A 15761-nucleotide genomic window follows, 5' to 3' on the forward strand; every position below is an offset into this window, starting at 1 on the left:
CTATCAGCTTGCTACCAGAGATAAATAATAATAATAATAATAATTCACAAGCTCTGATCTGGCCTTTTCTTCTCAGTGCATCAACTTCTGGCTAGGGGACTACAAGCAGGGAAGTATCTTCAAGGAAGCAGTAGGAGCCAGAATGAGGAGCTACGAAAGCAGCTAAACCATCCATCAAATAGACAAGCAGGTCCAGGAGAGCTGCCCAGAGGGCAAATTCTCACCATACCTGCACACTCCGCCCCGCCCCTGAGTTATCTTTTGCTAAAAGTTTCTCATTGTGTTCTGATCAAGAGGGCCCTTAGAATGGCCATCACCTCTCATGAATTCCCATCAAGCTGGCAAAAGTTGCCCACAGTGAGGAGAGCAGAGAAGTATCTGACCTGTGGGGATGCTGCTTAGGCTAAGGGGTGAGTTTTTGCATTAAAAACAAAACAGGTGGAGACTCATCTTGGGCTCAGAGCCACTGGCATTGTCACCACCTTGCCTGGCCTCCTGGCTCACTGAAGAAGCTCCTAATCCACCTCTAAGGTCTGCTGGTGTCCTTGAGCTCCTGAGTGTAGCAGATTTGGGGGAAAAAAAAATCAACAGGGAAAATGAAGTAGAAATGGGATAATTATTTTCTTGAACTAAAGGTTAATGGCTAAAATTTGCTAGTCATTATTACCTACATGAATGGAATGGAAAAGCATCTGGAGAAAAAACAATAGTGAAAATCCCCTTGTTCCTTTGTGATAATGCAAGGAGCTACGAGGAGGAGACCCTGCCAAGATTTTGGCTACAGGCTATTTGTTTAATACGAGTAAGAAGAGAAGAGGATGAATACAACCAAAATGAAGTTAAGGGACCATGTGGGCATCATTAAGTATCGAGTTGGCAGGGGAAATAGCTAAATTAAATGCTTAGACTGAGAGGTTATTGATGCTAATGTTGCTTTTAAGTGGTGTGGAAGTACTAAAAAACTATTTTCTACCAATAAATTGCTTTCTTCCATGTTGGGAAAACTCTCTCCCAGCGGCACCCACCCACACATTTCTTCCATTCCAAGCCAAAGGTTTTCTTTGCTAGAGGCAAAGGTACACCTTGCACAATTTCCTTCTAGGTTTGCAAACAGTCATGTCTGTATAAGAATCTCTTAGCACTACTCTAGTGGGGCTAGCCAAAACTGTGAGGTTGAGAATGTTCTTAAGGTTTTCCAAAAGTAACAAGGTTGCTATAGATTCAATTTCTGACCCCAGGAACTTGGCTTCCTTAAATCATTGGGCCTTGATTGTTCTTTTCAGGTTGAATCCCAATGATGGGTTAGGAAGACCTGGAAATGACGATGGCCAAATGGATTCCATCAAGGCAAATTTTAAGTTACAACTGTTTTAGAGTTCCTAAAATTAGGCTTGGCTACCGTATGGTACAACCGTGGTGAATGAAGAGAAGTCAATCTGGCTTTGATTAGTTCTAATTAATTGTTTTTTTTTTTAAGGGAATGAAAATGTTCATGGCAAGCAGCAATGGAGATTTTTTTTTTTTTTTTTTTCCTGAGACGGGGTCTTGCTCTGTCATCCAGGCTGGAGTGCAATGGCGCCATCTCGGCTCACTGCAACCTCCGCTTTGCAGGTTCAAGTGATTCTCCTGCCTCAGCCTCCTGAGTAACTGGGATTACAGGTGCGTGCCACTACGCCCGGCTAATTTTTATATTTTTAGTAGAGATGGAGTTTCACCATGTTGGTCAGGCTGGTCTAGAACTCCTGACCTCATGATCTGCCTGCCTCAGCCTCCTAAAGTGCTGGGATTTCAAGCGTGAGCCACAGCGCCCAGCCGAGATTTCTTTAAGTAGCAATAATCCAAACATTTTCTCACTAGTAAGAACAGATTCACTTCATTGTTCTATATGTACCTGCATAGTCCTGTTCTGACAACATAACTGTCTCCCCAAGTTGTACAATTTTTTTTTTTTTAAGCAATGAGGTCTAGTCCTGTCATCCAGACTGGAGTGCAGTGGCACAATCACAGGTCACTGAAGCCTTGAACTGCTGGGCTCAAGCAATCCTCCCACCTCAGCCTCCTGATTAGCTAGGACTACAGGCTCCTGCCATCATACCTGTGGTTCCTTTTTTTTTCTATAGAGATGAGATCTCATTATATTGTCCAGGCTGGCTTCATACTCCTGGCTCCAAGTGATCTTCCTACCTCTGCCTCCCAAGTAGCTGGGACTACAGGTATCCCCCACCATACGTGGCTCTGTACATATTATGAAGAAGAGCTATTCATGTCTAATACTAGGATGGATCTTCAAGTGGTAATATGTATGTATGTATATGTATGTGTGTATTCACATACATGTGGGTGAATTTTTGATAGAATAAGTTCAACGGATAATTATTTATCCAATTACTGAGTTATATATCTAATTGCTATAATTTTCTTGAATCTGTGTGAAATATCTATTGAAAGAAAATCTCAATATAAAGTTAACATATCACAATCAAGACAATATTGGCGAGTCTGGACTTATGGATCTATACAGAAGGCGGTATAGGGATGTTGCTTTTAATATCTAAATGGAGGTGGCAGACAGCTTTCCTTCAAGAAAACAAAACACTGAAAGACACAGAAAGGTGAGCTTCCATAATAGCAGCTCACACAATTGGAAGTTTGAGCCTTGAATAAACAGCAAAATCCTAGCTGAGGCCATTGGCCTCAACAACGTACCAAGTACACCTGTTAGAAGCCACGAAAGAGAATGGAAGATTTATTTGAAAGGGCAAAACCCAACATTTTGTGTAATAAAATACTACCTGTTTAAATGCTCAGTGACTGCTTAAAAACCTACCACATTCCCTGCATAAGGTTTGCCCCTTGCTCAGTGCCTGAAGCATGTGCTTTCACACTGGGAAATGCCCCCGGAGAGGAGGACACTCACCCTGATCATCATCTCTCTCTCTATAATGCTGTCCTCCAGGGAAAACATTTCAGACACAGGTCTCTCCTTCACAGGCTCTTTTTTGACCCGCTCCTTCACGCTTGTCAGGTCGGGTTCTGAGATGGATGGGCCGAGAGAGGCCCCGTTGACAGCCGGCGGGTCGGTCCGGGACACGCTGATGGCCTTGGCCGGCCCGTGCCTCAGCACCCTGGCTCTAGCCATGCCGGGAGGAAGGCCGGGTTGTTCCTGCCTCAGAGCCCCATTGCTCACACTCTTCCTTGGGCCGGGGTACTCAGGCGGGGGCTTGTTGGGGATGCGGGCCAGGGCCGCCTGCAGCTGGGCGCTGTACTCCATCTTCTCCCGGAGCACGGGGATCTGGGGCACCGATTCTGGAGCCTCATCCTCCTCCTCCTCGCTCTCGCTGCTGTGGATCAGCATGGTGGCATCAGAGAAGGTCTTCTTGTGGTGATACTGAGGGAGCTGGGGGACCTCGTGGCTGCCTGGCCCCTCCTCGGGTGGTCCCTGCTCCCGGAGCGTGTTGCGGCGAGCCATGGGGAGGTGGAGTGACTTGAGCGTCATGGCCTCCATGCCCCGCACCATGCTGTTCATCACCTCCAGGCTGTGGCGCTTGTTCACCGTGCCATGGTGCTTGGTGGCCGTAAGAGGCTCACTCACCTCCTGGAGAGACTGATGCACCACCGGAGAGCTGTCCTCTTGGAAGGTCTTTACCGAGAGCTGCACCTTCCGGGTCACCAGGTCTGGGCTGCTGCCACTGATGTACTTGTGGCGGTGGCTGGCCAGGTCTGGGGTGCTGGTGGCAGGTCGTGGCCGTGGGTAGGGGGGCGGTGGCCTGAAGAGATAGTTCTTGAGCATGTGGGCCGTGCTGTAGTTATGGTTGCCCTGCAGCTGCATGTTGGCCAGCTCTGGGGTGCTCACCGTGTGCGAGATGGCGCTTGCCCCCGGCTTGCTTGGTACCACATTATTCTTTGGGTTCCTCTGGTCAGATGGACTGACAAGTTTGTTGCTATAGACCCCCTGTGGCCCATAAGGGACAGTGTAGGGGTGCCTCTCCCGCATCTCTGGTTGGCTGTACACCAGATCCTCTGGCTGGTTATAGGCATGGGTGTTGATGATGTTGAGGTTTCTCAGAGACTGGCTCTGGCTGTCTGTATGCAGTATCCCCCTCTTCATCTGGCGCATGACTGTCTCATAATCGGGGGTTGGCCTGTACGAGGGCACGATGATCGCGCTGTGCCGGTGGCTCGGGATGTAGTCGGCCCGCATGATGTCACTCCCAGGGATACTGAGGTTGGAAGATACAGGGGAGGCCTGGATGAAACTTTGCGAGCAGTTGAGGGAGTTGACGCTATGAACGCTACACACGCTGCCATTGGTGACGGTGCCATTTAAATAATTTAAGTCCAGGCTGTTGTGAGAGTTGCAATACAAGGCTTCTTCATTCCCATGAAAAATGCTGTCTACGAGAAGTCAAACAAAGGCACGTGAACCTCCAAGCCATCCTGCCACAACAAAGTACATCCTCATACTTATGAGCTGACTTTTAATTTAAATAAGTCATAAAAAGTGAAATCCCATGGTCTCCACCCACATGTTCTACAGAATAACGGATACCATCTTGGATGAAATGCCAACATACAGAAAGAACACCTTAAGACATATTGAAAAGAAAACGGGAACCTAATGGAAGAAGGCATGCACACATTTGGAGTAAGTGTCGCTTGGGGAAGTTCTCAATTTTACCATAAGCTTTAAAATCAGGCACCAACAACTGCCCTCCAGTTGGGGAGACCTGTCCTCTTGTGCAGGGCTCAGCAATAGGACTGAATATTTAGACCAGACAGTCAAGAACTTTAATAGGGCAATAGATTTCAATTACTAAGTATTTAGAGCTGCTCTTCCTGACGGCAGTGGAAAAAGCCCCTTCACCCAGGGGACTGCTGGGCATTCTAAAGGCACAAAACAAATGATGTAGCCAGGATGTCAGCACAGCTAGTTCATCCTGAGCAGCAATAAAGGCCAAAATTAGAATCAAGAGTTCTTTTCGGTAATTTCCCAAATCCCCTCTAGATCTGGTTTCATCACTTAGGTCAATTCAAGTAAAAATTAATTATAGTTTAAAGAGGTCCCTAAAGAGAGAAAAAGCAGATTTCTAAAATCAGGCCCATTCTAGGTGTCCGAAGTTCTCTTACATACACACACACCCCTCCAAGGAAGGCAACCTCTTGCCTTTCTGTGGCCAAGATATATTCATTTTTTCACACTACAGATTTAAACATGAGCAAAACAGATAAGCATAAAATCAGAGAAGGTGAAAAACAGAAAAGGTGACTGAAGACATTCAACTGTCTGAAGAGGAGGAGTGTGTAAAGAGATCTGATCAGATAAGATAGGCAGAAAAAACAGGGGGACACAGAGACAAATGTGCCACAATTTATCCGCCTCCCGTGGGGTTTGGTGCCTTCCCATAGAAATGTGGTAACTTTGCTAGTCTCCTTATAAAAAGTACTACTTTTATTAAATTAAATAGTCTTGACTGTCTTGGTTTTCATGCTCACACTTTCAGACAGCAGAGGATTCAAAATGGCCAGGAGTTGATAACATAGAAACTAATTATCTATTTACTACATTTCCAACATCCAAGGTTTTCTACCATCTCTCTTTTTGAAATGCAGTTAGCATAATGATTACGAGTTACCGATTTTCATATCTAAGTTCCATCATTAATCTCTCTGTATTCCAATTTCTATAACTGTAAAATAGAAATAATAATAGTACCTACAGGTTTATTTTAAGGATTACATGAGACAATATATAGCAAGTACTTACAGCAATACCACAATTGCTCTATGAATGTTAGCTGTTATCATGAAGTCATTACTAAAAGAAGCTTTTTCACACATTTTGCATGGGAGATGTTTTGGGAGAAAGAGAGGAATAGAACAGATTTACCTTACTCTGAGAAGAAAAAAGCAAGTGTACCAAGAAAGGGGCTGGAGAAAGAGATGAGAAAAACAGCTAAAAGAAAAGGCTGACTTTGTTTATTTCTTCCAATTATTCTGCATGCCCATGTTCTATGTCACCATGAAAACCTGAGTGACTGCCACAAGTTTTCGGATACTGGCAATGAAGGTGAAGTGCATTCACGTGGGCTGAGCTGTCAAACTCTCTTCTCTAAGCTCCCTTAGGAAAGGGAGGAGAAAAGGACTTGCTTGCTGCCTTGGCCCGGACTCCCTGAGCAGCCAATACTGGGGAAATTTTTTGATCAGAGGTAACTGATAGTCTAGGCCATCCACAAATTGAAGCTGTTAGCTACTGTCATTCAGATGAGGATGAAGTTAAAAAGAAAGCATCCCTGTCATCTTTTTTTTAAAGGCTTCTTTACTGCTTACTGGTATTCAACTTTTTGTCTTAAGAAGAGAGAACGGCAAGCCAGAGTTACCTTGCGAGGTGTGCGTTTCCGAGTAGTGCTCACCACACTGGACGTGAACGGGAGGCAGGATGTACGGCTGCTGCCTGGGCTGAAACAGAGAACATAGAGGAGGTGGGGAGGCCTGGCAGACACGGCCGATGACTCACACAGCCGGCCCGGGCACACGGCAGTCCCGCCACGTCGTCAGGGAGGCTCGTGGCAGCCGCTGTCCCTGCCACCCCTTTGACTCAACCTTCTTCTACCCATCTGCACTCCCATCTCATCACTAAGTTTGGAACTGGAGAAATGGTAAGGGAGAAATGAAGTTGGTTCAAGATCAGAAAGAGAAAGAGGTTACCATCAAAGACTAAACGTAACCATTTACTATACATGTTCTAGTATACTTGCAAAGTTCCCTATGCCTTCTTTCACAAGAATAACTTAGAAAAGGTAAATTATTCAAGGCAGGCAGACTGACTGAGCTCAGGAGTTCAAGACCAGCCTGGGCAACACAGTGAAATGCCATTTCTATTAAATATACAAAAATTAGCCAGGCATGGTGGCACATGCCTGTAGTCCGAGCTACTCGCGAGGCTGAGGCAGGAGAATCACTTGAACCCGGGAGGTGGAGGTTGCAGTGAGCTGCGATCACGCCACTGCACTTCAGCTTGGGCAACAGATTAAGACTTCGTCTCCGAGAAAAAAAAAAAAAAATTATCTGGGCATGGCGGCGTGCACCTGTAGTCCCAGCTACTTGGGAGGCTGAGGTGTGAGAGTTGTTGAGCCTGGGAGGCGGAGGTTGCAGTAAGCCAAGATCATGCCACTGCACTCCAGCCTGGCGACAGAGCGAGCCTCCATCTAAAAAAAAAAAAGGAAAAGAAAGAAAGGAAAGAAAAAGAAAGGAAGGAAAGGAAAGAAAAAGGAAGGAAGAAAGAAAGAGAAAGTAAATTATTATAACCCATCTCAGAAATGAGAATAAGAGGGACACCTGTTTTGTTCTCAAAATTCCATTCACAAGCTCCTACACGTCAGCAGAGCTGTGCCTGAGATCCCAGTTCACAGCTCCATATCAACCTTCAATAGGAACAGGGTTAGTGTTAAGCTGAGCCCAGGGTGAATCTATTTAAATATCTCAAATGCGGCCCACAACAATGAGTGTATAGCTCTCCAGACCACTTGCTGGCCTTCCCCACTGCAGAACCAAGGGTGGAAAGGGCCCTGTCTACCCGCCACCGCAGTGCAGAATCTTTTCCACAGTCTCTTAAAGATGGCTATTTAGACTGAACCTGAATAACTTCATGCTGTGGAAGAGGGACAAGTTTTCAGAGAAACAAAACAGAACAAAAAAAAAAAGCACAATATTTGGTGAGCCAACAAAGGAACGACGGTTATGCACTAATGTAATCTAGAGCAAGCCATTTAACTTCAGTCAGTCTCAGTTTCCTGTCAGTCAAATCAAGCTCTTCCCTCCCCTACCTCAAGTATTATCCATTTTATTTATGTATTGAGGTTCCAGGTAAGAATTTGTTTGAAGTAAGAGTTTTGATTTGCAGGGGAAAAAAATCTTCAAAACCCTTAAGCTTATAAGCCACCAAACAAAATAATATCTTATATTTCTTTTTTCTGAGACACTGTCTCACTCTATTGCCCAGGCTGGAGTGCAGTGGCACAATCTTGGCTTACTGCAACCTCCGCCTCCTGGGTTCAAGAGATTCTCATGCCTCAGCCTCCCGAGTAGCTGGGATCACAGGCGCTGCACCACCATGCCCAGCTAGTTTTTGTATTTTTAGTAGAGACGGGGTTTCACCATGTTGGCCAGGCTGGTCTTGAACTCTTGACCTCAGGTGATCCACCCACTTTGGCCTCCCAAAGTGCTAGGATTACACATGTGAGCCACTGTGCCCAGCCAATCTCTTATATTTCTATTAGCCTTATAGATTTTAAAGGTTACTATTTTGAGAGAAGAATCTGAGATCAAACCAAGAAACCCAAATCCAGCAGGGGTCACACTTTCTCAGCATCCCTCAATGGAAGAAATACACTGGCCAAGAGCTTGAAGCTGGGTAACTAACTCACCTATCATTTTCTCTGACACAAACAATGCTTGATCTTCAAAGTGGCAATAAAAAAAGGGATCCAAGAATTAAAAGGAATCAAGACAGAAGAAATGAAGAACCGAAATCAATCTAAGAAAGCAGTTCGGGCTACCAAAGAAAAGGGGCTATATTCCCAAGTCTCCCTTTGGCTGATTTTTGAGTTGCAATTTAAAAATATTTTTCCTTTTCTTGGCAATACATAATTCAACTCAAGTTTTCCATGGTAGCACAACCATTTTCAGGCTTTAAAGAAAAACACAGTGGGGAGGGATTTGTACAAGGGAATAGAAATACACCGCAAGGCAAAGTGGGTTTACTGTCTTTACTTGCCTTATTTAAAAAAATCTAATAAGTAAGTTACGGTTTATGAACTGACATAAATGAGCAGACTTACGCCAGTTCACAAACAGCATTGTCAAAGGACAATAATAGCTAATCCCTCAAACATCATTTCAGGATTTTATTATTTATTGCATCTCTTTATATATTCTAATTCATTATTCCATTTCTTTCCAGACGTGCTAATAGAGAAACAAATTTGATGTCAAAATACAGACAGAAGAGGGCAGGTGAAAAACAGCAATGAGAAGTTCTGGTTATCAGTAAGGAAGCCAAGAGACAATGTTATCTGGTCTTACTCACTCATTGTAAGAAACTCTTGGTGTAATGGTTTAAGCCTAAAGGACAGGAGAAAGAGGGAAGCCATTAATTGGATCAGACTTCCTATAAACTGTCTTCATCTGAATAAAATAGGTAAGCCTCTGCATCCTCTCTGGATATGAGGACAAGATAAGATCACAAGAGAGCTTTCAAACACTTTGCCTCCCATAGGGTTTCAAGGATGTAAATGAAAAATTATTTTGCTAATAAAGACATCTATACTCTAAAGAAGGGAAAAGGAAGATAACATTCATAAAGGAGAAGAATAAAGAAATCAGTGCCATGAACAAATCTATTGGTACTCAGGGAAAGCCCAAGGTATCTCTTAGATCTCCAGGGCCCAGGATCACATGTGAGGTATTGTGCATAATATTGAGAGAAATAATATTCTCACAGGCACTCAGGGATTACTGCGATGTCATAATGGCTCAACTCAAGAATTCAAAGAGTCCACATCTAAGCATTTTCCAGAAAATATTTTTTTTCTCAAAACGTTCCCTTCAAAAGACAAGTTAAAGACATGCTATCATGTATACATTGAATATGAAGAAAAACTTAATTGCATTCTATCAACTTGAAGGAATTGTTGATCTAGAGAAGTTCAAAGGTCATATGTTTATTTTGATTTTGTGTAAAAAACCATAACCTAAAATAAAAGAATTGTGAGTTAAAACAAGCAGAAAACATTAAAGGAAACCAATTCTTAACATCTGTTATCCTTGAGTAATCCTCAAAACATAGCCTAAGACAGAACACATGCACTGAAATTAATTGTTTCCTTATTCACATGATGAGGAAAGCAACTTAAACAAAAAAGCAGCGGCTAAAGCTAGATCAATTCAAACTCTGCTGGCTAATTAAAGCCTAAAATTATGGAAGTGCTTTGGAAATCTGATTTTTTTTAAAAGGCCTAAAATTAGGAACTATGCAATCGATTTTCCCCATCAGATACTCTGCCTGAGACCATCAACCAGATCCGTTCAGTTTTTGCTCATTTAGAAGGCATTTTCTCACTAGTTTATCAAACTCTCTCTATGGCAGTGAACACAAAAGAATTTGTGGGGCTCATAACTGAAGATGTATCTTCACACAACAACCAGAACAGATAAGCAAGGGGATGAAAACACACCATAGGCTGTATGCTGATGGAACATGGTCCCACAGGCCTGGAATAAGACCTACTCTCAGGGTAAACCCGCAGCCTCAGCCACACTTAAGAGTAGTGGTGGGCATGGATGGATCCAAGGGGGACAAAATGGGTGTGCATCGCACCTGCTTGACAGAATGATGCCTCTGTGTTCTCACAAAATTTCACCTCCTCATGATGCCCTCATCATCCCCCTGCCTCAAATTAACAACAAAGAATGCTCAACAGTCAGATCACTTGATCACTGCAGCTTCTATACATACCAGAGAGGACCGGCTCCAGGTGGGCTGGCGTCTGATGGGGGGTGGAGAATTTGACTGTCTACATGAAGAGGTGAAAAAATGAGAATGGTTATTATTATTGATATAAAAAGACCAGATAGACAAGGGAGGGAGAGGAAGTAAATCAACAAGATTGGTAATCGTTACATCAAGACATAAACATGGCTTATTTCCGGTGGTAACACTAAGAACAATTTTGATTTCCTTTGTTTTTCTCTGTTTTCAAAATGTTCAGATAGGATACTTTTAGAATAAGTTTTACAAAGTAATATTAAACAAATGGAGGCTTATTTCTATAGAAAGACTGGAGGGAAATAAGCAAGACTGAAAAATATCACATTACATGGATTTTTAAAAATTGTACTCTTTCTACTGTTGTATATATGTAAAATCCTTCATAGGTTTTTTAAAAAATGCAAGAAAAAATATTTTAAAATGCTTCCAGTCAAATGAAAATACGAAATAGATACAATATTTTCAGTGTGACCATATAAAAGGTACTTTTTATTAAGATAATACATTTTACAAACATTTATCTGATCAGATATTTTCCAGACTAAGAATCAACATATTTTTTAATGTAGAGATTAAAAAATGAATTGGAAGTATTAGCAAATTCTTGAGAGTTGAAATCAAAGATGCCTTCAAGCCATGCGTCCCAAATGCTATAATATTTTCCCTCATTCTCAGTGCTACCATAAAACAAACAAACAAAAAAACCAGGACTTGTACAGTTTTTTATTAGGGTAAGTTCTTCAATTCAAAGGACTCTCCTTATTCTGAGATTTCATCCTTCCTACTTTTTTGGTGATAAAATATATTTTATGAAATGATGGAGGCAATATAGCAATGGTGGATTTTTAAACGACTGGCTAAATAATACAATATTATCAGACCTATGTTATATATACTGCCCCCTAATTTTTCTCCCTATATCAAGAAATTGAGGAGCCACTCAACAGAGCTATACCTCCAGACGACAAGCAGCAGCTCTGCAGGAGCAGAAAAATCAGTAACGATCTTTTAGAGGTCAGAGAGTCTCGCCCTCTGGAGAAGGACGCTGCTGTGTGTGCGTGGAGAAGGATGCTGTTAAGATTATGCCAGTTCACAGAACTCCAGAGGGATGCCCCAGGCCATAACATCGTGCTGGGACGCTGAACTGCATATGGAATTTAATGGGAGTGTGTGTGTGTGTATAATTTTGAGAGTGTGCCCCAGGTTTTAATCAGGTAAGATGTTAGGAACCTCTTATACTCGGTTAGGAAGAAGAAAAGAATGGTTATTACAGAAGCAGAATTGAGAAACAGAATTTCTTCTTAGTTTTCAGACTAATATGTGATGTTCACTAATACTGGAGGAAAAGACCACCAAAAAAAGTAATAATAATAAGCACTCCGTAAATTTGATAGTAAAACCATTTGCTGAGCTGTGCTTAAATCAGAAGACGAGAGTAAAATCCAGTTCTCAGTTTTTAAATTCACCCTAGAGAAGTCAAGGATAGCATTCTTGTTCATGTCAAAGATACCCCGAGAAGTCAAAGGCAACCGCAGAGTAGAAATACACAGAAGTGACCTATCAGGAACCTGCTCAAGAGAATGGTGTGGTGGGGCACATGGGAGAATGTGTCCGGAAGAAACGTACAGCCGCTTCACTTGCCACTCCCCGATCAGGCCTTCTTCTGATTTACATTTGCAAACCAAGCGGGTAGGCCTAATACTATCAGACATACTTTCAGACCCCGACAGTGACCAATTGCAGTGACTGGCTTGAAAGAGCCTCCGTGGTGTGGAGAAAAAAGTCTGCCATGACCTGGCGCTCCAGCTATAAAGCGGCCGCGTTCTTCAGCAGGAACTGCTCTAGGACAATACTCTACATACTCTCGGATGTGTCCACTGTGGGAGTGGAAAAGCAGTTCTTCTCTTGCATTTATAACCCTGACGCTCTTTGAAACAAAATTAAACACATTGGGCGCCCAAACTGCTGAATGTATTCGGCTGAGGAACGTCTTTTGAAGGTAACCAAGAAAAAGACAACGATAGAGTGAGCCCCAGCACGCTCCATCTGAGGTCAGGTCGCATTTAAGTGCCCTCATCACACGCCTCTTTATCATCTTTATTTCCAAATTAAATTAAAAAAATACACACGGATTTGTGACACCTATGAGTGTCTTCCACATCTTCCTCTAATTACCCTGGCCTCTCATTTACAGTCAGATGACATGACCCAGGAGAACGCGCAGGGTTAGCCAACTGTGCAAGCGACACGGGGCTGAGGATGACAGGAGTGCCTTCTCTTTCAAGCTAGCTCGTCACTCTGTTACCCACTTCTGAACACACTCCGCGTCTGACACGAAGGGGCACCCTGGCAAATTGGGAACTGCTCTGCTTCTCCAAACTCCTAGCAGAGGGTTGGAAAGGCGCTAATGCGGGCCACCCCATCCAGGCAGCCAAGCATTCACAGTCAATTTGTGAATTATTCTCTCTCTGGGCATATGCACTACACTAGACAGTCTTCATCATTAACGTTTTCATTCCTGCCCTGGCTTTAGCTTACTTCTTTAGCTTCTGCAAGGAACAAGGAAAAACAGTGAATAGGAAAAGCAACCTACAGCACCCCAAAAAGACATTAATTTAGTCTGATAAAGCCATCCCGTTGAGGGGGGGACTAAATGTTTACTTACTCAGTGCAGATTTTGTTTTGTTTGTAAAACTTGTGTCGTGTGGCAAACAACCGAGAAATATACTTGGCATTTTCGATATCATCCTTGGAAAAGAAGAGACAGAGAAAAAAATAAACATTAGTTGAATTAGTTATACATTTCATTAAGATTCTTCTGAGGAGGGACACATCCCTTCCAACCTTCATCTCAAGCACAAAATAATACATGGGCCAGCAAAGTAAACCAGCCTGCTGAATTTCAGCAGCAGCTATGCCTACAAAGCCTACCAAAGAGTGGCAGAACATGCCGTCTGCCAAGGAATCCCTATGTCCAAAGTGCTGGGGTTACACTGATGAACCGGCATGTCTTTACGTAATTCCCGACCAAGCGCTTTCAAAATAAATAACTGAATCAAGGCACAGCATAGAATAAACACCAGACTTCATTAAATAGGAGGCAGTGAGATGCCTTGGCTCTCGAGGAGGCACTTAACAGAAGGTCAGTAGCTTAGCTTACTTCAGATTAAGCTTGGGCTACGATGGGAAAGAAAACTCAGGTCCGCCAGCAAAAGCAAATGGAATGCAATAGAAGAATCAGGGGTCACTAGATGAGGGCTGTAACTAGAGTGCTGAGGAAGGCGGCACACCAGACAATGTGATCCATCACACATAAGGCAGGTGGAGGGACCAGAGTCCTAGAGTCAAAAGGACAATACTTTTACAATAAATACAATACTTTTACAATAAAAAAAAATACAATTATTTTATTATTTTATTTTTTGAGACGGAGTCTAGCTCTGTTGTCCAGGCTGGAGTGCAGTGGCACGATCTCAGCTCATTGCAACCTATGCCTCCCGGGTTCAAGCGATTCTCCTGCCTCAGCCTCCTGGGTAGCTGGGACTACAGGCACCTGCTATCACGCTTGGGTAATTTTTGTATTTTTAGCAGAGATGTGGTTTTGCCATATTGGCCAGGCTGGTCTCGAACTCCTGACCTCAAGTGATCCACTGGCCTCGGCCTCCCAAAGTACTGGGATTACAGGCATGAGCCACTTCCCCTGGCCGGAAACCTGGTATTTTAAACATGGGTATTTCATCACCACTATCCTGGAATGAGTAATGATAGCATTGACCAAGTACTAGAAAGCATCTCTTCAAGAGAATATTTACTATTTCAAGATAGGGACAGCAAGGAAAGGACATGAGGAGTTGAAAAGTCCAAAAGCCAGTGTCTTGTCAGACCCTGCCTCTGTTTGTCTGTTTTGCTTACCGTGTGAAAGAGGGCAGTCTCTTCTTTGTTGATGAGCTCCACCAGAATGGTCGACTTGTTATGAGTGATATTCCCCATGTCATTCCACCTGGTCAAAAGAAATGTCACTGTGAAAGATGTTCCAGGCATTTACGACACAGCAGAGGAGGGCTGTTTGCTGCTATCGAGTCTCATTTTTACAAATTATGATTTAACTATTTTTAAGTGAAATGTTCTTGCAAAGGATAAAAGTAAAGAAAATGCAGCACGTATCCATTCAAATAGCTAAAAATTCTACATAACATATGTCTAGATATTGCTATTTATAAATTATAGTTTTCTTTGTGACTAGCAATGAGGAAAATCTGCAAGGGACTTTTGCTTCCCCCTCTCCCACTTTTTTCACATTTCCAAAGGGACAAAATATTTCCCATGACCACCACTTTTTAATGATGGAGGAGCATATATTATTAAAACGTCATGTGTTTCCAGGAACCTAAACAGAAGAATCCACATATTCTGTATTGCAATATGCACTACAGATTCATGATGCCACCTAAGAAAAAACACCTATTGAAGCAGGAATGACAAGAGAGATCTTTCAGACTATAGAATAAACTTTTTGACTTTTGGACTTAGTGTCAGCTCCATATGCCAGCCACTAAGTATATATTAATTGTCTGTTTAATGTGCCTACACTTTTGGGAACATACACACACACACACACAGAGTTTCCTTCCCTGTCTTCATGGAGACCTTATCTAAAATGAGATACACCAAAACAAGCACCAGATGAGGAAAGATAAGCTACTGCTTCCCACCCTACTTGGAACCAATTTCTAACCATCTTTTACCACTACCTACCCTTCACCTATAATTCCCTCCCACCGCTTTTTCACTCATATGATGCATCTGCTCATTAATACTTCTACCATCCTCTGTTTGGACAATAACTTTGAGACTCAGCTCTGGGAGTCACCTTCTCTAGGAATCCCTTCCTCATATCCCCCCTACCCACACGTGAGGGGAAGAGCCTGCTGCAGTCCCCTACCAGTCACCACATTGCATTACAATTTTTACTTCTGTGATGAGATCTCTAAGGAGATCAAGTAGACCACAGGCCCCATACCCAATGCAGGAATTCTGCCTTCTTCGTTTCTGTGTTCCAAGCACTGAATCGAGTACCTGGCACACAGCACTCAATAAATGTTTGCTAGAAGAATAAAAAGCAATAATATTGCCTCTCAGCTGTATAGAATTCGATTCTTACATCAAATCTCTATGGCAGCTATTTTTGCTCCTACTTTAAAAATGAGGCAATATA

At 42.9% G+C, this 15761-nt stretch overlaps 1 protein-coding gene across 3 annotated transcripts in view; it reads right to left on the reverse strand.

Moving 5' to 3' along the window:
- PTPN14 (protein tyrosine phosphatase non-receptor type 14) overlaps window positions 1-15761 on the reverse strand; it is a 204797-nt gene that overhangs the window by 31007 nt on the left and 158029 nt on the right. For all 3 annotated transcript variants that reach the window (XM_015116347.3, XM_077986828.1, XM_028853190.2), the window contains 5 exons: window positions 14459-14546; window positions 13212-13294; window positions 10514-10571; window positions 6378-6456; window positions 2918-4395 (listed from right to left, as the gene is read on the reverse strand). In XM_015116347.3, coding sequence (XP_014971833.2) covers window positions 2918-4395; window positions 6378-6456; window positions 10514-10571; window positions 13212-13294; window positions 14459-14546 — 1786 coding nt within the window. The remainder of the gene's footprint in view (window positions 1-2917; window positions 4396-6377; window positions 6457-10513; window positions 10572-13211; window positions 13295-14458; window positions 14547-15761) is intronic.

Source organism: Macaca mulatta, chromosome 1, assembly GCF_049350105.2.
Source record: "Macaca mulatta isolate MMU2019108-1 chromosome 1, T2T-MMU8v2.0, whole genome shotgun sequence".
NCBI lineage: Eukaryota > Metazoa > Chordata > Mammalia > Primates > Cercopithecidae > Macaca > Macaca mulatta.